The sequence below is a fragment of the Phyllostomus hastatus genome, unplaced genomic scaffold, assembly GCF_019186645.2.
Source record: "Phyllostomus hastatus isolate PE091 unplaced genomic scaffold, TTU_PhHast_1.1 phas_contig_62, whole genome shotgun sequence".
Lineage (NCBI taxonomy): Eukaryota > Metazoa > Chordata > Mammalia > Chiroptera > Phyllostomidae > Phyllostomus > Phyllostomus hastatus.
This window is the reverse complement of record NW_025333921.1, coordinates 15569702-15588052: the sequence shown is the minus strand read 5'-3', so window position 1 is coordinate 15588052 and position 18351 is coordinate 15569702. Positions and strand designations below refer to the sequence as shown.

General features: G+C 45.2%; 1 protein-coding gene across 2 annotated transcripts in view; it reads right to left on the bottom strand.

Moving 5' to 3' along the window:
• THSD4 (thrombospondin type 1 domain containing 4) overlaps positions 1-18351 on the bottom strand; it is a 576129-nt gene that overhangs the window by 541435 nt on the left and 16343 nt on the right. For both annotated transcript variants that reach the window (XM_045848582.1, XM_045848581.1), the window contains exon 2: positions 7321-7429. In XM_045848582.1, the coding sequence (XP_045704538.1) occupies positions 7321-7349 (29 nt within the window). In that variant the 5' untranslated portion in view covers positions 7350-7429. The remainder of the gene's footprint in view (positions 1-7320; positions 7430-18351) is intronic.

Below are 18351 nucleotides of genomic sequence, written 5' to 3'. Positions count from 1 at the left end.
TGCTGAGCTTAAGCAACCTTCTCAGATGGCTCAGGGTCACCGGCGTGGATATCTGTGCAGCATAAGGGGGCGGGCGGCCTCGGGGCACAGCAGGTTGAGATCCCGGAGCCTGGGGCTTTCCGAATCCTGTGGGCCCTTTGCTATCACTCCCCTGCTCTCAGGCATTGCCTCCTGTACTATGGATGAGCCGGGGTCCTCTTAATTAGCTCCCTCCAAGTCAGCCATGGCCTTGGAAACCTTTAGACAACCAAGCTGCAGCCAAACCAAGACCATACAGGCTCTGGGGAAAGGGCTGCCTGCCTTTTGTGAGGTAAATATTTCCATTTTAGAGCATGGACTTCAGGACACCTATTCTAACTGCACACTGGTTTTTATTGCTTATTTCCGGGTTCTCCACTCTTGTAGCCCTCTGTGTTTTCTGGACTGGGGCCTCTGGAAAAGTGAGGTGTTCTGTCACCACACTGCTTTTTAAGACACAACATCTTTGGTAAATCCCTCTGCTCTTGAGAAAACGGTTTCTGGTAGATCTTTGCAGCTAGCAGAACAGTCAACTCAGTCCACACTTAGGGCTAATAAATAGCAAGTGAATCAACGAGTAGAAGGATGGATGGAATGAAGAGAAAGAGAAAGAAGGAAATGGGGAAAGGAAGTATCAGCCACTAAAGAAATCCAAAGTGCTGCTGTGAGTGATTCTTCATCAATGAGTGTTTTCTAAGTGCATCCCAGAGTTCTGTTGTATGAAGAGAAGAGGGAAAAGGAAAACAATCAATCCTAAAAGGAGGAATTCCATAAATCGGAGTCATCGGCTCTGCCCCCAGGAGGTCAGTGTTACCTGGAAGCCTGTAAACCTACTTGGGTACATAAGGAATGGGTAGCTCGCAGCGCAGTGATCACACCTTGACTCCACTGAACACTTTAGTACAGAATGTGCTAGCAAATCCCAGAGTCAAGTACTGAGTGATGAGGACATGGTCCAGGTGCAGGGTTGTGCCAGGCATAAAGAAAAATCAGCGCTGTCTGAATGCCTGCCATCATTTTATAGGAAGGGCTTTGCCAGGGCAGTCCTCCAAAAAGCAGTTTTATTTCCTCCTAGCCTCTATGCCTACCATTCAGATGGCTCCTACTGGGCTTCCCACAAAACGCCCCAGCTGGTTCTCCCTGGTACACTGGTATTCTGCTCCCACCAGATGACTTGGGTTCATGCAGAGTAAACCATGGTCCCGAACCTGGTTCTGCCAGTTGCATTGTAATTATGTAATGTATTCAAATAATACACAGACCCATGAAACAGGGCACAAAAATAAAGAGTAGTTGTTAGTTGTTTCTACAAAAAGAAGCTGAATGCTTGGGAAAGATGCAATAAATGAAAGTAACCAAGAAAAAAACCTGCTGGCAAATTAGGTGTGGATGAGACAACTGTAAATGATCAGGGGCAAAAAACAATAAAATTCCACAATCACTCTGTACTCAGATTGCTTTGCAAATGTCCTTCAACTCTCTCTCCGCTTTAAAGAAACCCAAATGGAAACCTTAGATAATGCCATGGGTGCGGTTTGTGCAAGAAAGACAATCAGGGGTTCATGCTAAAAAAAGGACTTGGCCTCCCATCAAAACATTTGTGAGTGAATGTACATGTGTTTTATGTTAAGAACAAACTGTTAAAGGTGTGTGTGTGTGTCATTTGTATGATTTTCTGCTTTAACCTATTTGGTAATTAACTAATGATCCTGATTAGGAAAGAAAAATTTTCTACTTTTCTTCTTGTACATGAAAGATAATTATTAACTTATTCATTCAATATCAACAAGAATTTGTTAGGTATCGACTAGGTAGTGGTTTAGACGCAGCTATACCAACTGTTCTGTTCCTGCCTATTAACACCATGAGGCTCAATACATCTTACCCTCCTCCTCCTCCCTCTGCCCTGCTCCTCCTCTTCTTCCTCATCTTCTTCCCCCTCCTGCCTCGTCCTCCACCCCATTTCTTTATGACTGGCACAGGGGCAGTGATCGATACCCCCCCCCCCCCCCGCAACCCCCGGTCCTTCCCAGTTATCACATGTTTCTTTACCTCTATGGGAATCTCAGTTTTCACTGTTTGGTCGTACCTGAAATATCACTGCTTTGGCGCTTCTCTCTTTCACACACACACACACACACATATGCACACACTCTCTCTCACACACACACACACACATTTTCTTTACCCACTTCTTCCTTCTTTCTATATTCAGGATCTCTCTCAGTTGCCTGAAGAACAACCAGCCTCCTTTCTCTCTCTCATTTCCTCAGTCCCTTTCCGTCGTATTTCTAAGTGAAGTAGCTGACAGGCATTACAGTAATATTACTCACTGAAATGTATATCAAGGAAAAGAAAAGCCTTTAAGTTTCAGAAGACTAAAACCAGACACTTGACCTAGGGCCATCAATCTGTAAAATGCTTAAAATGATCCAGAACTCTCTATAAAATCTATAAAAATCACCATCTATCCTTGTAATCTCTCTAATTACATCTGCATTTCTTCAAAAACTACCACTCAAAAGAAGAATCACTGAAACAACTTTATTTCTTGCCAACTTCACCAACTGTTTGGTATTCCCAATAGTTTTGCTTTCTCCTCCATTTGCATTTCAAACATGAAATGCAGTCATGACACTGAAGCACTGCAGGAGGTGAAGGCAGAGACCGAAAGAAAGCGCTGGCCTCAAGGAGGGTCTGCGGGCTGCCCCGGGGAGACAGCTGTCACAGCTCATTGCAGCGCTTCTGGGGGGGGACGGTGTTTCCTTCCACTAGGTCACTGAACAAACACATAAAGACGTAGCTGTGCATACAAAATTTGGAGCAAGGCTTTAGAAATATAAACACTCGATCGCTTAGTACCTCTTCCCCTCTAAAGACTTGGAACAGGTGACCAGGTGACAAACTTCCTTAATGTAGCCTTGACTGACCCTTTGGTTCAAAAGGACTTTACTTACCATGCATTTTGCCCAATATCCAGAGCTCACCCAGGATTCTGCCACAGCCTCTAACCATTTCCATCAAGAGTTAAAATCTTATGTGTCTTCTGCTACTGGGTTTACTGTGATTCTTTTTTATTACACACTCAGAGTGTGGCAGAGATACTCTTGCTACATTACTAGTAGGGGCTGCTCTGTCTCTTTCAATGAGGAAGCTGGCTTTCTGTTTTTCTGTGGCTTGGCAAACACTGAGCAGGGATTTTTAAACTAAATCTCTGCACATCAGAATTGTGAATCCCCTTAAATGTTTTTTCCTCTCAGGGATTTTCTTTGCAGCTGACTTCTAATTTTGACCTGTTTTCTCTGTAGGTGGAGAAATCCTTCAGTTTCTCCAATAGATCTGAATGCATTTTGGTTGCCCCGATAAATATTAAAAAGCCCTTAATAGGTGTGTTTCCCATCTACCAATTTTGTCAGAGACCTCTGACTCTCCAAGTAACCAAAGCCCCTTTCCCCAGAACATTTTGAAAAGCATTTAAACAAAACACTCTAGGTTTGTTTTTGTTTTGTTTTTGCTTTTTCAGTTTACAGGGCTCTAGAAACAGAATGCAAAAATAGTTTGAGTCCCTGGCTTAGGAAGGAAAGCTGATGGAAATCTCGGCTGAGCTCCCCCAAAGAACCCCAGGCCTAGCAGCAGGGCTCTGCGGGGGGGGGGGAGTCCTGCTGAGCAGCCCTTCCCAAACTCTCCCTTAGCGGGACCCTAGTGGTGGAGGCTGTTCCAGACTTCCAGAGCTCTGCCATAAGGGTAGCAAGGTGACATCTAGCTTTCAACTACTCCCATCCTCATTTAGAGTCTGTGAGCAATTTCTCTGAAATAATGCACAGCTTGGAGGTGAGCCCACCAAGACCCTCCTGAAGACACCTAAGGGCATTTGCCTGACAAATGCTCAAGTCCAGGCTGTGCAATTGTAACTGGCACCATCGTAATATCACATCACAGACTGTTTTACTTTTCATTGTAAGCTCTGGGCATTTGGGCTAACATATAGTTATTGTGGGGGAGACTGCAAAACATCCTTAGTGATTCAACTTTGAAACAGAAGGTTTTCCTTCCCTTCTTTTTAGATTATGAATCAATTAATTTCAAGAATATCCTGATATTGCAAGATGAGTTTCATCAAAAAACTGTTACTCATTGCAATTGCTTACCTGTACAGCTCAAGATTTTCTTAATACTATGCAGCTAAAACAAGTGTAAAATCAACCAGATGCTGAGGCTGATCTACCAGCTACCAGTTATACATCTTGATTTCCAATTTTGGTGTTTATCCAAACAGACTCATTGATCTTATAATATGTAAATACTACAAAGTTGAACATGTAAAATAAATTTACCTTAATAAAATACTGCCATTGGCTATTTTAAATATTGAGATTACATCGTATTTTGATTGAAGACCTTTTTTAAAAATATATTTTATTAATTATGCTATTACAGTTGTCTCATTCCCCCCCTTATTCCCCTCCACCCTGCACACCCACTCACATTCCCCCTTTTTAGTTCATGTCCATGGGTCATACATATAAGTTCTTTGGCTTCTACATTTTCTATACTGTTCTTAACCTTCCCTATCTATTTTCTACCTACCATCTATGCTACTGATTCTCTGTACCTCTTCCCTCTCTCTCCTCCTCCCACTCCCCTGTTGATAACCCTCCATGTGATCTCCATTTCTGTGGTTCTGTTCCTGTTCTAGTTGTTTGCTTGGTTTTGGTTTTGGTTTTAGGTGTGGTTGTTGATAACTGTGAGCTTGCTATAATTTAACTTTTCATATTTTTATCTTCTTTTTCTTAGACAAATCCCTTTAACATTTCATATAATAAGGGCTTGGTGATTATGAACTCCTTTAACTTGACCTTATCTGAGAAGCACTTTATCTGCCCTGCCTTTCTAAATGAAAGCTTTGCTGGATAGAATAATCTTGGATGTAGGTCCTTGCCTTTCATGACTTGGAATATTTCTTTCCAGCCCCTTCTTACCCTCAAGGTTTCTTTTGAGAAATCAGCTGACAGTCTTATGGGAACTCCTTTGTAGGTAACTATCTTCTTTTCTCTTGCTGCTTCTAGGATTCTCTTTATCTTTAATCTTGGGTAATGTAATTATGAAATGTCTTGGTGTTCCTCCTTGGGTCCAACTTCTTTGGGACTCTCTGAGCTTCCTGGACTTCCTGGAAGTCTATTTCCTTTGCCAGGTTGGGGAAGTTCTCCTTCATTATTTGTTCAAATAAGCTTTCAATTACTTACTCTTCCTCTTCCCCTTCTGGTACCCCTATGATTCAGATGTTGGAACATTTAAAGATGTCCTGGAGGTTCCTAAGCCTCTTCTCATTTTTTTGAATTCTTGTTTCTTCATTCTTTTCTGGATGAATGTTTCTTTCTTCCTTCTGATCCACATCATTTATTAGAGTTCCAGTTTTCTACCCATCACTATTGGTTCCCTGTACATTTTCCTTTATTTCACTTAGCATTGACATCATTTTTTCATCTAATTTGCGCCCAAATTCAACCAATCCTGTGAGCATCCTGATTACCAGTGTTTTGAACTATGCATCTGATAGGCTGGCTATCTTTTCGTCACTTAATTGTATTTGTTCTGGAGCTTTGATCTGTTTTTTCATTTGGGCCTCTTTTTTTTGGCTCAGCACTCCTGCTATATATAAGGGCAGGAGCCTTAGGTGTTCACCAGAGTGGGTAACCCTCATCAGTGGGTTGTGACACTGTATGTGGGGCAGGGGCCTGGGAGGGAACAATAGTGTTTACTTCTCTCTCTGCCGGATTTCAGTCCCTTCCAACGCTTCCCCCAAGCAAATTGGGCCCTTCTGGTGCTGACTCCAAGGTGGGTGAGTTTGTGTACGTTCTAGGACCCTGTGGGTCTCTCCAAGGAACTCTCCTGTGAGGCTGGGAGTCTCTCCTGCTGCCTCCTCAACCCCCATAGGTTTTTTCAATCCATGGTTTGAGGGTTTATTTGCCCTCACTGGGACCCCAGTTCCGAGGTCTATCTCGCTCCCCAAGTGCTCTTCCTGGTTTATCTGTACTTGAATGTGGGACCACCCAGTCCACAATCTACCACCTCACCCGGTCCGCCAGGTGCAGCCTTGCAAGCCCCCTGTACCCTCTGCCCAGCTGCCCGTCTCCGCCCCTCCTACCGGTCTGGATGGATGTTTCTTCTTTAACTCCTTGGTTGTCGGACTTCCATACAGTTTAATTTTCTGTCAGTTCTGGTTGTTTTTTTGTTTTTAAATTGTCCTTTTTTTGGTTATGCAAGGAGGCACAGTGTGTCTACCTATGCCTCCATCTTGGCCAGAAGTCCTGATTGAAGACTTTTTAAAATTTTAATTGTTGTTCAAGTACAGTTTTCTGTCTTTTTTTCCCATCTCAGCCCACCCCCAAAGCCGTCTCCACCTCCCTCCTGTTTCCAACCCCCCTAGTGTTTGTCCATGTGTCCTTTATACTTGTTCCTGTAGACCCTTCCCCTTTTCCCCTGAAATTCCCTCCCCTCTCCCCTCTGGTCACTGTCAGCCTGTTCTCTATTTCAGTGTCTTTGGTTATATTTTGCTTGTTTGTTTGTTTTATTAATTAGGTTCCTGTTAAAGGTGAGATCATATGGTATTTGTCTTTCTCCACCTGGCTTATTTCACTTAGCATAATGCTTTCCAGTTGCATCCCTGCTGTTGCAAAGGGTAGGAACTCCTTCTTTCTTTCTACTGCATAGTTCTTCATTGTGTAAATGTACCATAGTTTTTGATCCATTCATTTACTGATAGGCACATAGGTTGCTTCCAACACTTGGCTATTGTAAATTATGCTGATTGAAGACTTTTTAAAAAGGGTTTATTAGCTTAAAGTTTGGAAATAGCCTCGATGGCAGGGACAGCAGTTCCCAGCACAGGGCCCTCCTTCCAACTGCTCAGAGGGATTATGGCACACAGGAGTGAAGGGCTCCCAGCCCTGGTTTCTGTTCTACCAATGAGAGATACTAGTGATTGTTCTGCTTACCTATCATGGATGTCAGGATCAAAGAAAAAATGTAGGGGACAGTCACAAATGTGAGCAGAAGGGACTAGAGATGCCACCTTTTAAATAATCCAGATCAATTAAGTCAAAATCTGAGGAGATGCAAGCAGAAGATAATATTTTTCAAGCTCTTCAGGTAATTTTATTATGCACCCATGATATATATCCACTGATCTAATAATACCTCTATTAAAAATATCTGAGGCTTAAAGATTTTTTAGTTAAAAAATGACAGGATACAGCTTAGAACTCAAGCTACTTGGATCTCAATGCGAGGCTCTCCACTTACCTGAGAGACTGCATGAAATGGAGAAACATGATGCTGTGGTCCAAGGGAAAAGCAAATGCTCCTGGGAGATAGGGCCAATTTTCTGCAGGTGGGAGTGGTGTTCAAACTCCTACAGAAGGAACAACAATGCTATTTTTAGTGTGGTGCTCAGGAAGATTGTACAGGCTATGATTCTACAGCCTAAGTAGGCCAATGAAACCAGAAGTGAGCAAATGGAAGACATGAGAACAAAAATTCCACTGACCAGTTATAGTTACCAGATTTTCCATTTGAAGTTTGATTACATATGAACATTTGGTACCAAATTTACAGAACACTCAGCAGAGTGACTGATCTACAGATGTTCAATAAATACCTATCAATGATTATCTCTGTGGACCCTGAAAAAGAAAATGTGTACTAAGAAAGGCTCCTGGTGGCTAACTGTATTTAAATTAAAAAAAAAAAAAACACACCAAAGCCTATCAGCCATTTCTACACAGGCCTTTCACACAAAACTGCACTCTAGAGAGAAAAAAGCCTGCACTGAACTGCCTGCTTCTGCACTGAACTGCCTGTCCACACTGTGTTCTGCCATCTGAACCAGCCCTTGTAAAGGAGTTCTTTGAATCCCATTTCAACAATACTACTTCACGCTTTCCCCATCCAGTCAGAGCTGTGGAGCTCCAACCAACAGAGCAGTACCAATCATGATGAGAGGATGTGCAGTCCTCATTTGCATGAGGATAGACCAATCAGAAACCAGGGGCAGGGACTTCTGTCTATATAAGCCAACTACCCCCTGGCTCTGGGGGTACACTTTGTCTTTCCACCAAAGACTGAATGCTGTGTTTCCCTGGCTGAGCTGAAACACCAAAGATGTCTCCCTGGGACAGAGCAGAGCAGACCAGTACGGCCAGAGTTGACTGGTACGGAACATAGCAGAGCAAGGCATACTGGCCTGGAGCAGAGCAGACCAGGGAGAAGCAGAACAGAGCTGTCCAGCCAGAGATGGTCTGGCCCTAGGGTTGCCTCCCAGCCATGATGTTTTGCACTGAATAAAGTTTCCTTTTTCACTGCACCCCAAATTGGGGATTACTGTTGGTGTTGAATTGGTGCCAATAACCATTAGTTGACACTTCGGACTCTGAGTTCATGGCCAAGGTGGCCTTAGGCAAACCTGCATTAGAAATTTACCCCCATTTATTGTAGGTTACTTAGCCATAGGAAAGTCATTTTGCCTGTCTTGGTTTCCCCAGTGTACAGCTAGTCTTCTTGTGTTTGGCTCCTCAACATAGCTGTTTCCTTTGAGTGAGAGGTGGATAGCAAGGACAGAACTGGGGGACCAGCATTAATCTCAGAAGTGAATAAATACTAACAATACAAAGAAATGATGTGCTGACCCATGCTAGAACATAGATGAACCTTGAAAATATTATCCTAAGTGAAAGACGCCAGCCACAAAGGCCATACTGTATGATCTCACATATAAGAACTATCCAGCATAAACAAATCTACAGAGACATCAGAAGTTGCCACGGTCTGGCAGGGGAGAAGGTGGACTCATGCGAGGGTACAAGGTTTCCTCCTGGGGTGACAAAAACATTCTAATATTAGATTGTGGTGATGATTGCACAGTCCTGTGAATATACTAAAAGCCATCAAATTGTAAACTTTTAAATTGGTGAAGTATGTTATGTGAATTATATTTCAATAAAGCTTTTAAAACACTGCCTAGTGAATTACTGCAAGAACTGCAACAGTTCAGGGAGTGGACATACGCCCTGTGCCTGGTACAGAGTGACACTCAGGAAAAAGTAGCTCTGATGACACTCATGCAAGAAGGTGAAGCAATACTTAAAATGTTATCATGATAACAACAGGAAGGTAACACCCCCTCACCCACAAATACTACTTTATTCAGAAGCCCTCACTGAACAGAGTTTCTAAGCATTGTCAACAGTTTCAAAGTCTATGAACAGCATCAGGTTTGGCTGCAATGTGATGGAACTTAGGAAGCAAAACCATGGCCCAGCCTCCTCTCTTCCTGCACCTCCTTTCTGAGAAAGACATGCAAACGAAGCGTGGTTTCTAGGTGTGCCCATGGGTCCTCTGTAATAAAGCCAGAACTTTCCAAAATCATTGGTTTCCAAATTCTTCCCAGGACATCACATTTCCTTCTCACCAGGAAGGGAGAATGGGAAGACAAGTTATAAGGACGTAAGAAAAGACAGTCATGGGAACCAGAAAATCCCATTTGCAAGAGAAAATAATCAAGATTTTAAAAGTTATCACCAGTCCTTTCTGAAGGTTATTAAGAAAGTAAAGCCTCTTAACTATAATCACCCCTAATTAGCCATCAGCAACTCATGAAATTACTCATAGAACTGAAGACCCTTAAATTCTTGGGTCTCAGCCAGAAGTTGAGATCCACCAGGAAGAAAGCCAACAAGTGCAAATTAGAACAGTTAAAACTCCTCTGGATCTGAGGCACGGTCTTGCTCTTGGCAGGTATGTGGGAAGATGGGCTATAACTTGAGAGTCAGATAAAAACTTTGCCACGCTCCTGATGATCGGCAACTAATCAATAATTATTTACTCAGTCTGTGGTGTCCCCAGGTCCTCTGCGAGGGATTCAAGAGGAGGATGAGTCAACATGAGATCTCATTTTATAATCCAGCTAGGGTGGGTAAGATTTAGAGACATGGAATTGTCTGGGAAAAGGATGGCGTTATCCAGAACAGCACGGGGTAAATGTTGTTACACGGAGACCCAATGTACTAATGAAGCCAGTTCAAGACAAGGAGAATGGCTGTAGAGGGCTGGTGGGGCACCAGCAAGGACGATGGGACTCAGAATCAGCCCTTAGCCTGTGCAGGTTACAAGCGAACAACCAACAGCAGTGATGAACGCACTGCTGTCTGAAAGACCTGGGTCTGAGACTAGCACCCCCATTTATGACCAGGTCACCTTTGGCAATTCACACTTTGTCTTTCCATTTCCTCGTCTGTAAAACGGGGATAACATTTGCTACTATGCCACAGGGTTGTTGTATTAATAATTATTTATTGAGACTGTATTACCTGGGTGCTAGTCACACACACACACACACACACACACACACACACACACACACGGTCCCTGCCTTGAAGGAGCTCACAGTCTAGATGCCAGAGGGCCATATACCTTAAACAAACTGAAACATAAATAAGAATAAAAATTAAATTGTGATAAGAACCTTGGATACAAAGTCCCAGGTACCTCAGAAAGTGTGCTGGGCAGTGGTCAGAGAAGGTGCCACTGAGGAAGTGACCTTCATGCTGGGCTTGAGGGTTGAGCGTAAGCCTGGTGAAAGGAATGGAGGCCACTCAGCGAGGTGACGGGAACCTGGCCATCCAAGGAGAATGTGGGAAGAGCTGACCCCTATTTACCAGACTATGGTAAATGAAGGTTGAGGGGAACAAGGGAAAGGGAGGTCTCAGAATGACTCTCCAGATTTCTGGTGGATGGAGGCAGTGAAGAGAGGTGCTCACAGAGCTTTTTAGTTTTGACAGGAAAGGAAGGGCACCGCTGAGGGGAGAGGGTGTGATGTAAAGCAGTGTTTTCCAAATCAGACAAGAAGTCAACCAGAAAAACATGTTACATTACCAAAAGAATTTGAAAATAGATTTACAACCGCTGCTGATAACCATGAACTTTGTTTTCTGTGTGTATTTTGCCTTCAGATCTTTGCTGAAAATAGAATGAGGCCATCGTGATTAGCATGTCATTTGAAATATGGTCTCTTTCATCTTTAGCTCATCCTTTTAAAATTTATATTTTCAATATATGTTTTATATGCTCACATAATACATTGATAGGTTAAAAATAACCAAACATACATCAGAGCTGCACACTCAAACATTTTTCACTGATGGGGTGTGCAATCAAAAAAAGTGGGAGGCCACTGCTCTAGAATGCTTTTGACCAATTTTTTGTCAGATTTGATGAGTCGGTTTTTCCCATCGCATGGCTGTCCCAGAGGCGTTTGCACCAGCTCTGCAGGCTCCTTGGTGGTCACTGGGCCTCCGTGATGAGTACTGTGTTAAATCGGCTCTGCGTTTCAAACTGTGGGCCATGACCCATTAGTCCTTCATGAAATCAATTTCATGGGTCGTGACCTGCACTTTTTAAAATAAAATAAAAAAGATTTTAAAAAGAGAGAACTCCAGTGTTTACCACAGAGTAAAGGGCGGTATTTCCCACCCTGGCTCAGTCAGGAAGGTTGAGAGCCCCTGCTCCGGAACTGGGAGGCAGCGGAGGATTCTATGGCTGAGGCAAAAAAAAAAAAAAATCGTGAAGATAGGCAAAGCCATGTTGTCCAAGCCCCAGAAAAGTGGCACCAGGAGAATTTTTGATGAGATGGGCAAGAAAGAGCCATTGTAGGTTCTGGAGCAGGGAGGGACCTGATGAAAGTGAGGTTTCCTGAAGATCCGCTGGGCCGCAGAGCGCAGTGTGGGGCTGAGTAAACGCGCAATCTGTGGTGCCGAGTTGCCTTCTGGGCTTTGCTCCTGCTGATTTACAACCTTTCTTGACAGTGAACAAAACATCTAACAATCCAGTTTCTGTTCCAACACACACTCCCTGGGGATGGAGGCCCCACCTTCCCTCCTTTCCACAAAGATCTACAGGAAGGCTGACAAGTCACCTGATTTGGTTCAGGCCAAAGTCACGGTCCCCAGATGTTAGGTGCAAGTGTCAGGAAGCTTTAAGGCTCACAATGGCCGGGACAGGGAGAAGGGCCACAGCAGATCTAACCCAGAGCAAAGAAAGGCTCCCCAACCCCAGAAGGTGCCACTGTGCTCTGGACAATGCATTGCTCTGCTCCTCCCACCCACAGCCCACCTCTGAGTGTCCTTCCTGCCCCTTTTCCATAGGCCTCACCAGAACTCCTGGAAGACCCCCCTGATTTTAGGCCATACTCCAGAAGAGAAAGATCTGCTCAGCCCTTCACATCTGAGTTGCTCCCCACTTGCAGCCACATCCCAACTGCAGGATGAACTCCACCTCCCTCCCTCCCACACTCAGGATTCTCCCCCTGGAAATCCCACAATGTACAGCAACTACCCAGACTAACAAAAGCCTAGTCCCTTGGAGAGACAGTGACTCACCAGCACAAGAATAAGGACCTAAGATTTCAGGAAGAGGCAGTTCCAGAGCCCAAATCAGCACTTGGTATTGCATGGTGAGCCTGAGACTCAGAGCCTGCCATTGCTCTGTGAAAGTCAGCCGTGAGGGTCCCGCCCGACTGGGAGCCTCCACACAGGGTCTACATCATGCCCCGTCCTGTGTTCACCAGTGTCATCAACACCTTTTCTCTGGCCCTTCTACCATCGTCACAAATGTTCATCTCAAAGAACCGAGGCCCACTGTTGGTAGCGTCCCCTACTTGACTTCCAGCTGTCTACGTATGGAGGACCAGGTGGCAGCTCCCTGCATCAGTGTGTCTCACCCACTCTTGTGTTCCATCATCAGAGAAGTGGAAGAAGAGTCAGTTAGCAACTTTTACTAAGCACCAGATACAGGACATAAGTCATGTTATTTAATCCTCACAGCAAAACTGAGGCCACACAGCGGGCCGAGGGCAGGGCGGGGATGAACACGGACCACCAACACTGGAGCTGGTCTTTTCACTCTACTAGACTCACTGCCTCCCACCTGGTGGGCGATCTTGCACAGCTGGACACTCAGTAAATAAATGAATGGCTGGACGAACGAATGAGTAAGCAGGTGCTATCCCAGAGGACTGGATCTACCTCACAGATTTGCTAGGAGACAAAACATTTCGGGAATGACTGTTTATTGTGTCATGAACATCACCTACAGCAAAGTACAGCCAAGGTGAGCAATTTAGTAACCTATTATTTTGATAATAACAAGGAAACTCAGGATATTAGCAAACATCTATTGAGTGATTACCGGGTGTCAGACGGGGTCAAAGTATAACAGGGTACAGCCAAGAGGGGGACCCCAAATAGGGATTTGGAATGGGGTCCAGAACTCAAGGTGTTTAGGAAATATCAGGATGTCCTCACCCCCGTCCCCAGGTGTGGGTTGGGGGAAGGGACAAATGGAGCAGGGCCATTGAGAGCTGTTTCACATAGCAACAGCTTTGCAGCTAACCTCTGGCATGGTCATTTAACATATCTATAGCCTTTGGCTGGTTGCTTAGATATGTTAAATAGCTGTGGCCAGGCTCTGAGCCAGGGGAATGGAAGTAACTTCCCCACCTAGACGTAATTGGGGGGCAGGTCCCTCGAGTTACAGCGCCTGCGTGGGAGCTTGGAGATGATTGGCTCCATGACATGGGGCCACACCTGCCCAGACTCATGATGGCAGCCCAGTAAAGCTGGAAGGATATGAGTTCTGGCATGTGAGGCTGATTGTAGGAGGAGTCGGAAATGAGGCTGCAGAGGAAGACTGGCATGGGGATTTAAAAGCCGAGACAACAGCAGCCATTGGAGAGAGAACTAGGCAGCTTTGGCAGTGCAGGAAGGATTGCAGCTATTGAGAGATGGAGAACCACGTGGCTTTGGCAGAGTGGCGACCACCTCCCTGCAGCTTTGTGGGGAGAAGCATGCGGTTTTGGCTGAGTGGGGACTCCCATGGCTCTGGGAGAGAGGACCATGCAGCTGGAACAGTGGAGAGAGGACCACATGCCTTTGCCAGAGTGGGGATCCCTGAAGCATTAGTAGGGGGAACCACCACCCGGCTTTAGCAGAGATCCCGGCAACATAGCTGATGGTGCTGGGAACCAAGGGAGGTCTACCAGTCTAGCACAGATTACTGGGAAGAACTGGGAGCTGCCTGAGCCATGGACTTCTATTTCTTTTCCTGAGATACGGTACCCCAGACTAGGCAAAGGGGGAAGGGAGGACTGTGTCTGTTTGTGGGTGTTTTAAGGGACTTTGGAATTTTGATGAAGACATTAGGTCACTACTTTAAGTTTGTATAGCATTAAATAAACATTTCCTTTCCTTTTCACGAATCTCTGGCATTGAGAGACATATTTCCTACAGGTGGCAGACATAACGGACCTGGGGGTTTCTTACGATAATAGTATATCGTCCCAGGCCCCCTCCTTGTTGTGCTCTGTAACAAAAGTGCTTTATACATATTAACTCATTTTGTTCTCACACCCCTGACAGAGGCACCACTGGGAAATGGAGACACAGAGGAGTTAACTAACTTTTCCAAAGTCACCCAGCTGGTAGGTGGCAGAGTCAGGACTCAAACCCAGGCAGCCAGAGCACAGAGTGTATGCACTTAACCCTCATTCGACCGTGTCTTCTGCCCCACACAAACAGGGCTGGCCTAAAAGACCAAAACACGGGTTGCTGGTGTGGGTGTTTTCCCAGGTGTCATCTTCAAGACCAGCTTGGAGATAAGGAGTACCGTGGGCCTGAATGCATGAAGTCCTGCAGTTGCAACATAGCAGAGTGGCCTATGGCTCCTGCAGGCTGGCTCCGCCCTCCCTCCTGAGGTCCCTGAGTGTTTGTTTTGGGGGCAGTCTGGTCACCAGCTAATGAGCTCATGACACCTACTGGCTTAGGCTTTGTGCAAGATACTTGATAGGATGAGGGGGGTGCAGCAGGGTCCCTGCCCTTGAGGAGTCTACACACGTATTAAGGCAGAATAACAATTTTTAAAAAATATACAAATGAATATTTCTTTGACAATGATAAATTACCTCAGACTATGTGCACAGGCAAAAAGGAGCCCCCATATCCAGAGCAGTAAATAGCACAGCAGACTTTATGGTGAGCATGCCCTTATTCTTGCTATACGCTGGGCACTGCACCACAGACTTTATGTACCATCTCATCTAATCTCATAGAAATTCTACGAAGTGGATAACTCATGCTGCCCCAGGTTACAGAGGAGAAAACTGAGGCATAGAAAGGTTAGTGGATTTCCCATGGCCCACAGCTAGTAATTAGGCGTGCTGGTAGGCTTCAAAGCCAGGAAGTGTGACTGCAGGGTCCACCCTCTGAACCCTGCGCTGGATGCCTATGGGTTGGGGTCCTCCATGGACCAGGCAGGCTTGAGGGATTAGAAGAATGTGAGCTGGCATCTCAGGCACAGGGAAGCAATAGCTGGCTGAGGGACGAGGTTTGGGGAAAAATTAAGGCTTCTGGAATCTTCAAAAGAAAATGAGGGACTCATGTGTTTTGTGAATAAACAAACACCCTGGTGGAGAAAGAGCACATTGTGAATGAATGACAGAGGGTAGAGGACCAAGGAGCCACCAAAGCCCAGTGAGCCAAAGAGGAGGTGGAGAGGAGCAAGCTGGGAAGTGGGGATCAGGGGGAGGCTGTCCCACACCATCCTGAGGTGGTGGGCAGTGGAGGAGGTGCATTCACCGTGTCTTCCGTGCCATTCAACTGCAAAGATGCAGTGGGTCTTGGAGAAAGAACTTTGACTAGAGAAGGGAGAAGGTTGTCAAGAAGGGCAGGCAGAAAGCAAGAGGCAGAAAAAGAGGTGTTCTTATTTCTTGAAGGTACACCCCACTTAAAATGAAAGCATTATTTGGAGCAGGAAGAACAGAGGCAGGGACACCCTTTAAATAGCTTTCCTGAACAATGTGGTGGGCAATGTGCCAGTCCACAGTGGAGACACAGAAGCTCGGAAGCTTAAAACAGGGTCTAGAAGCTTAAAAGGGACATCTCTTTTACCAGATACCAAACATGCTGGATGGAGAGCTTCTCAAGGCCAGGGCTATGTTTTTCTCACCTTTACATCTTTACCCACCTGGGCCTGGTCCAAATGGCCATTCAATGAAAGTCTGATGAATTAATTAACGGGTGAACAGATGAATGGAGGAATGAATAAAGGATGAATAGCATGTCTAACAGACTTTCACTTCTTTGAAATCAGGGCCCACATCTGGTTACACTCTGTCTGCTATTGCTGATGCTCATGGAATGTCTACAGCCTGCCCTAGGACCAGGGAAGGTGGGCTAACCCACCTCTGATGTGTGTTGCCTCCAGGGAGGGCCCAACCCTCCCAAGCCCTCTGGTGGCCGTCGTCACTCTCCACAGCTCTTTCAGGGAATCCCACCCCGGCAGCAGGGCACTGGGAAAGCTGACCTTGTAGCCTCAGGCTGGTCACATGTCCAGCCTCTTCCTACTGGGCCAGAGCCAGCCAGAGGGATGTTCTCCTGATGCTCCCTCTGCCCTGGGTCTTTGCTGAGCCCATGCAGAGCCCACCCGTGTTTCCTGGTCACATTCAAACCCAGCCACAGAATTCCTTCCTTCCCATGGAAGCTCCACACCACAGACTGGCTCATTTGCCCACAGCAACACGACAACCTACAGAATCTGAATTGGGAGGACGTGTTGGGAAGACTATTAAAACTCCCAGAATACTTTCAAGTCCACCCCTTTCAGTGTGGGTTTTGTTACTTATTAAAGAAAGCACCTGACTTCTCCTTTCTTACCTGGAGAAATTAGGTAATCAGCCTAGTTAAGGACTTCAACACAAATTGCACCATTTTCATGGTCATTAACATTGACGGAATTTGTATTTGTTTTCAGCCCTAAAAAAACATTTCCCAGGTAACTAAGCAAACCTTCAAGGGCAGAAGTATCAGGCAGGAGAGACATTTAAAATAAATGAGCCAGTTGTTCCCGTTTCTGCACAGTTGCTTTTTCCATTTCAAGTGACCCTGCAGATCAACGGGAGAAACACACTGAGTAAGAGCACTTCCTCTGCCCCAAATATTACTTAGTCATTGATTTACAGCATTTGATAAATCTGGTTGAATTTCTTTACTTCTGTGGAAGTCTGATATGGAGAACTCCAATTGAGCAATTGTGTATCATTATGATTTATGCTCATCCTTCCTTCCTGTAATGTGGGATTACAAAAGAGGAAAGAGTCCCTGAAGATTTATTTTGTATACTCCTTCCACCTAGAGTAGCAGCTGGGGCACGGTAGGTGTTTGGTGATGATGGACAGCTGACTGACGTTCAGTCTCACTTGAGGGCCTTCTCCTCGAGGCATGAGCGTGCTGTGTTTCCAAGGTGCTGCTGCCCAGCCCAGGATCTGAACAGACACTCTCCTTTTCTGTGGTAACTGCTCACTGTTTCTGAAATTAACAGCAGCGAGGTCATCCTCTGCGCCACTTCTAACACACACAAATGAGCAGCTATGGTGCGCGAGGCAGGCCACTCTTCGGAGTCAAAGCCTTGGGGACATACTCTGGCCTTCCTCCCTGCTCAGACGCAACCTCTCCCCAGCATCCTCTGCCAAAAGCAGTTTCTAATTCCTGGGTTACAGTTATCAAAGGAAACAAAAGCAGACAGCCACAGCGAGGGAACCACAGATTTTTTTGACGTGCCACCAAGGCCTCTCCAAGAGATGATCCACCTCATTCCAAAAATCTGTGTACTCTACAACCACCTGGTGAAAGGCAGGTGGCTATAGCACTAAAGGCAGCTTCGGCTCAGGCTAAGCTACCATCCCTCCTGGTCTTCCTTCTCTTCCCTCTGATACAAGGTCCAGGTGCTGCCACCTACAGATGGCTTCTTGCCAGTCTGACAAGCACCTGGGTGCATCTGTGTATACCTACACAAGTGCACGCACACAAAAACACACATGCATGTTGGGAAAGGAGGGTACTCCAAGTGCACTTACACTGAAAGAACAAACTCACAGAAAATACCACATTCATCCACAAAATAGGCCAAGGGGAGACTTCAGGGCTGGGTGGAACACTGCAATGTGATATTGTTTTAGGGAAAAAAATCTGTCTATAGAATTATACATGCTTACTGAGGAAAATTTAAAAACTGGGAAAATCATAAAGGAAAGATATAATTACTCACAACTCAAAATCCAAATTAACCACTGTGAAACTCTTTGGTGTTCTTCCTTCTGGTCTTTATTCTACGCAGAATGCTTATACATATTATCTGCATGTTTTACACATATTTCTACATAAACAAAATCACATATACAGTTTTGCATTGTTATGTTAAAACATAAACTTCTCACTAGTAATCTTCAGA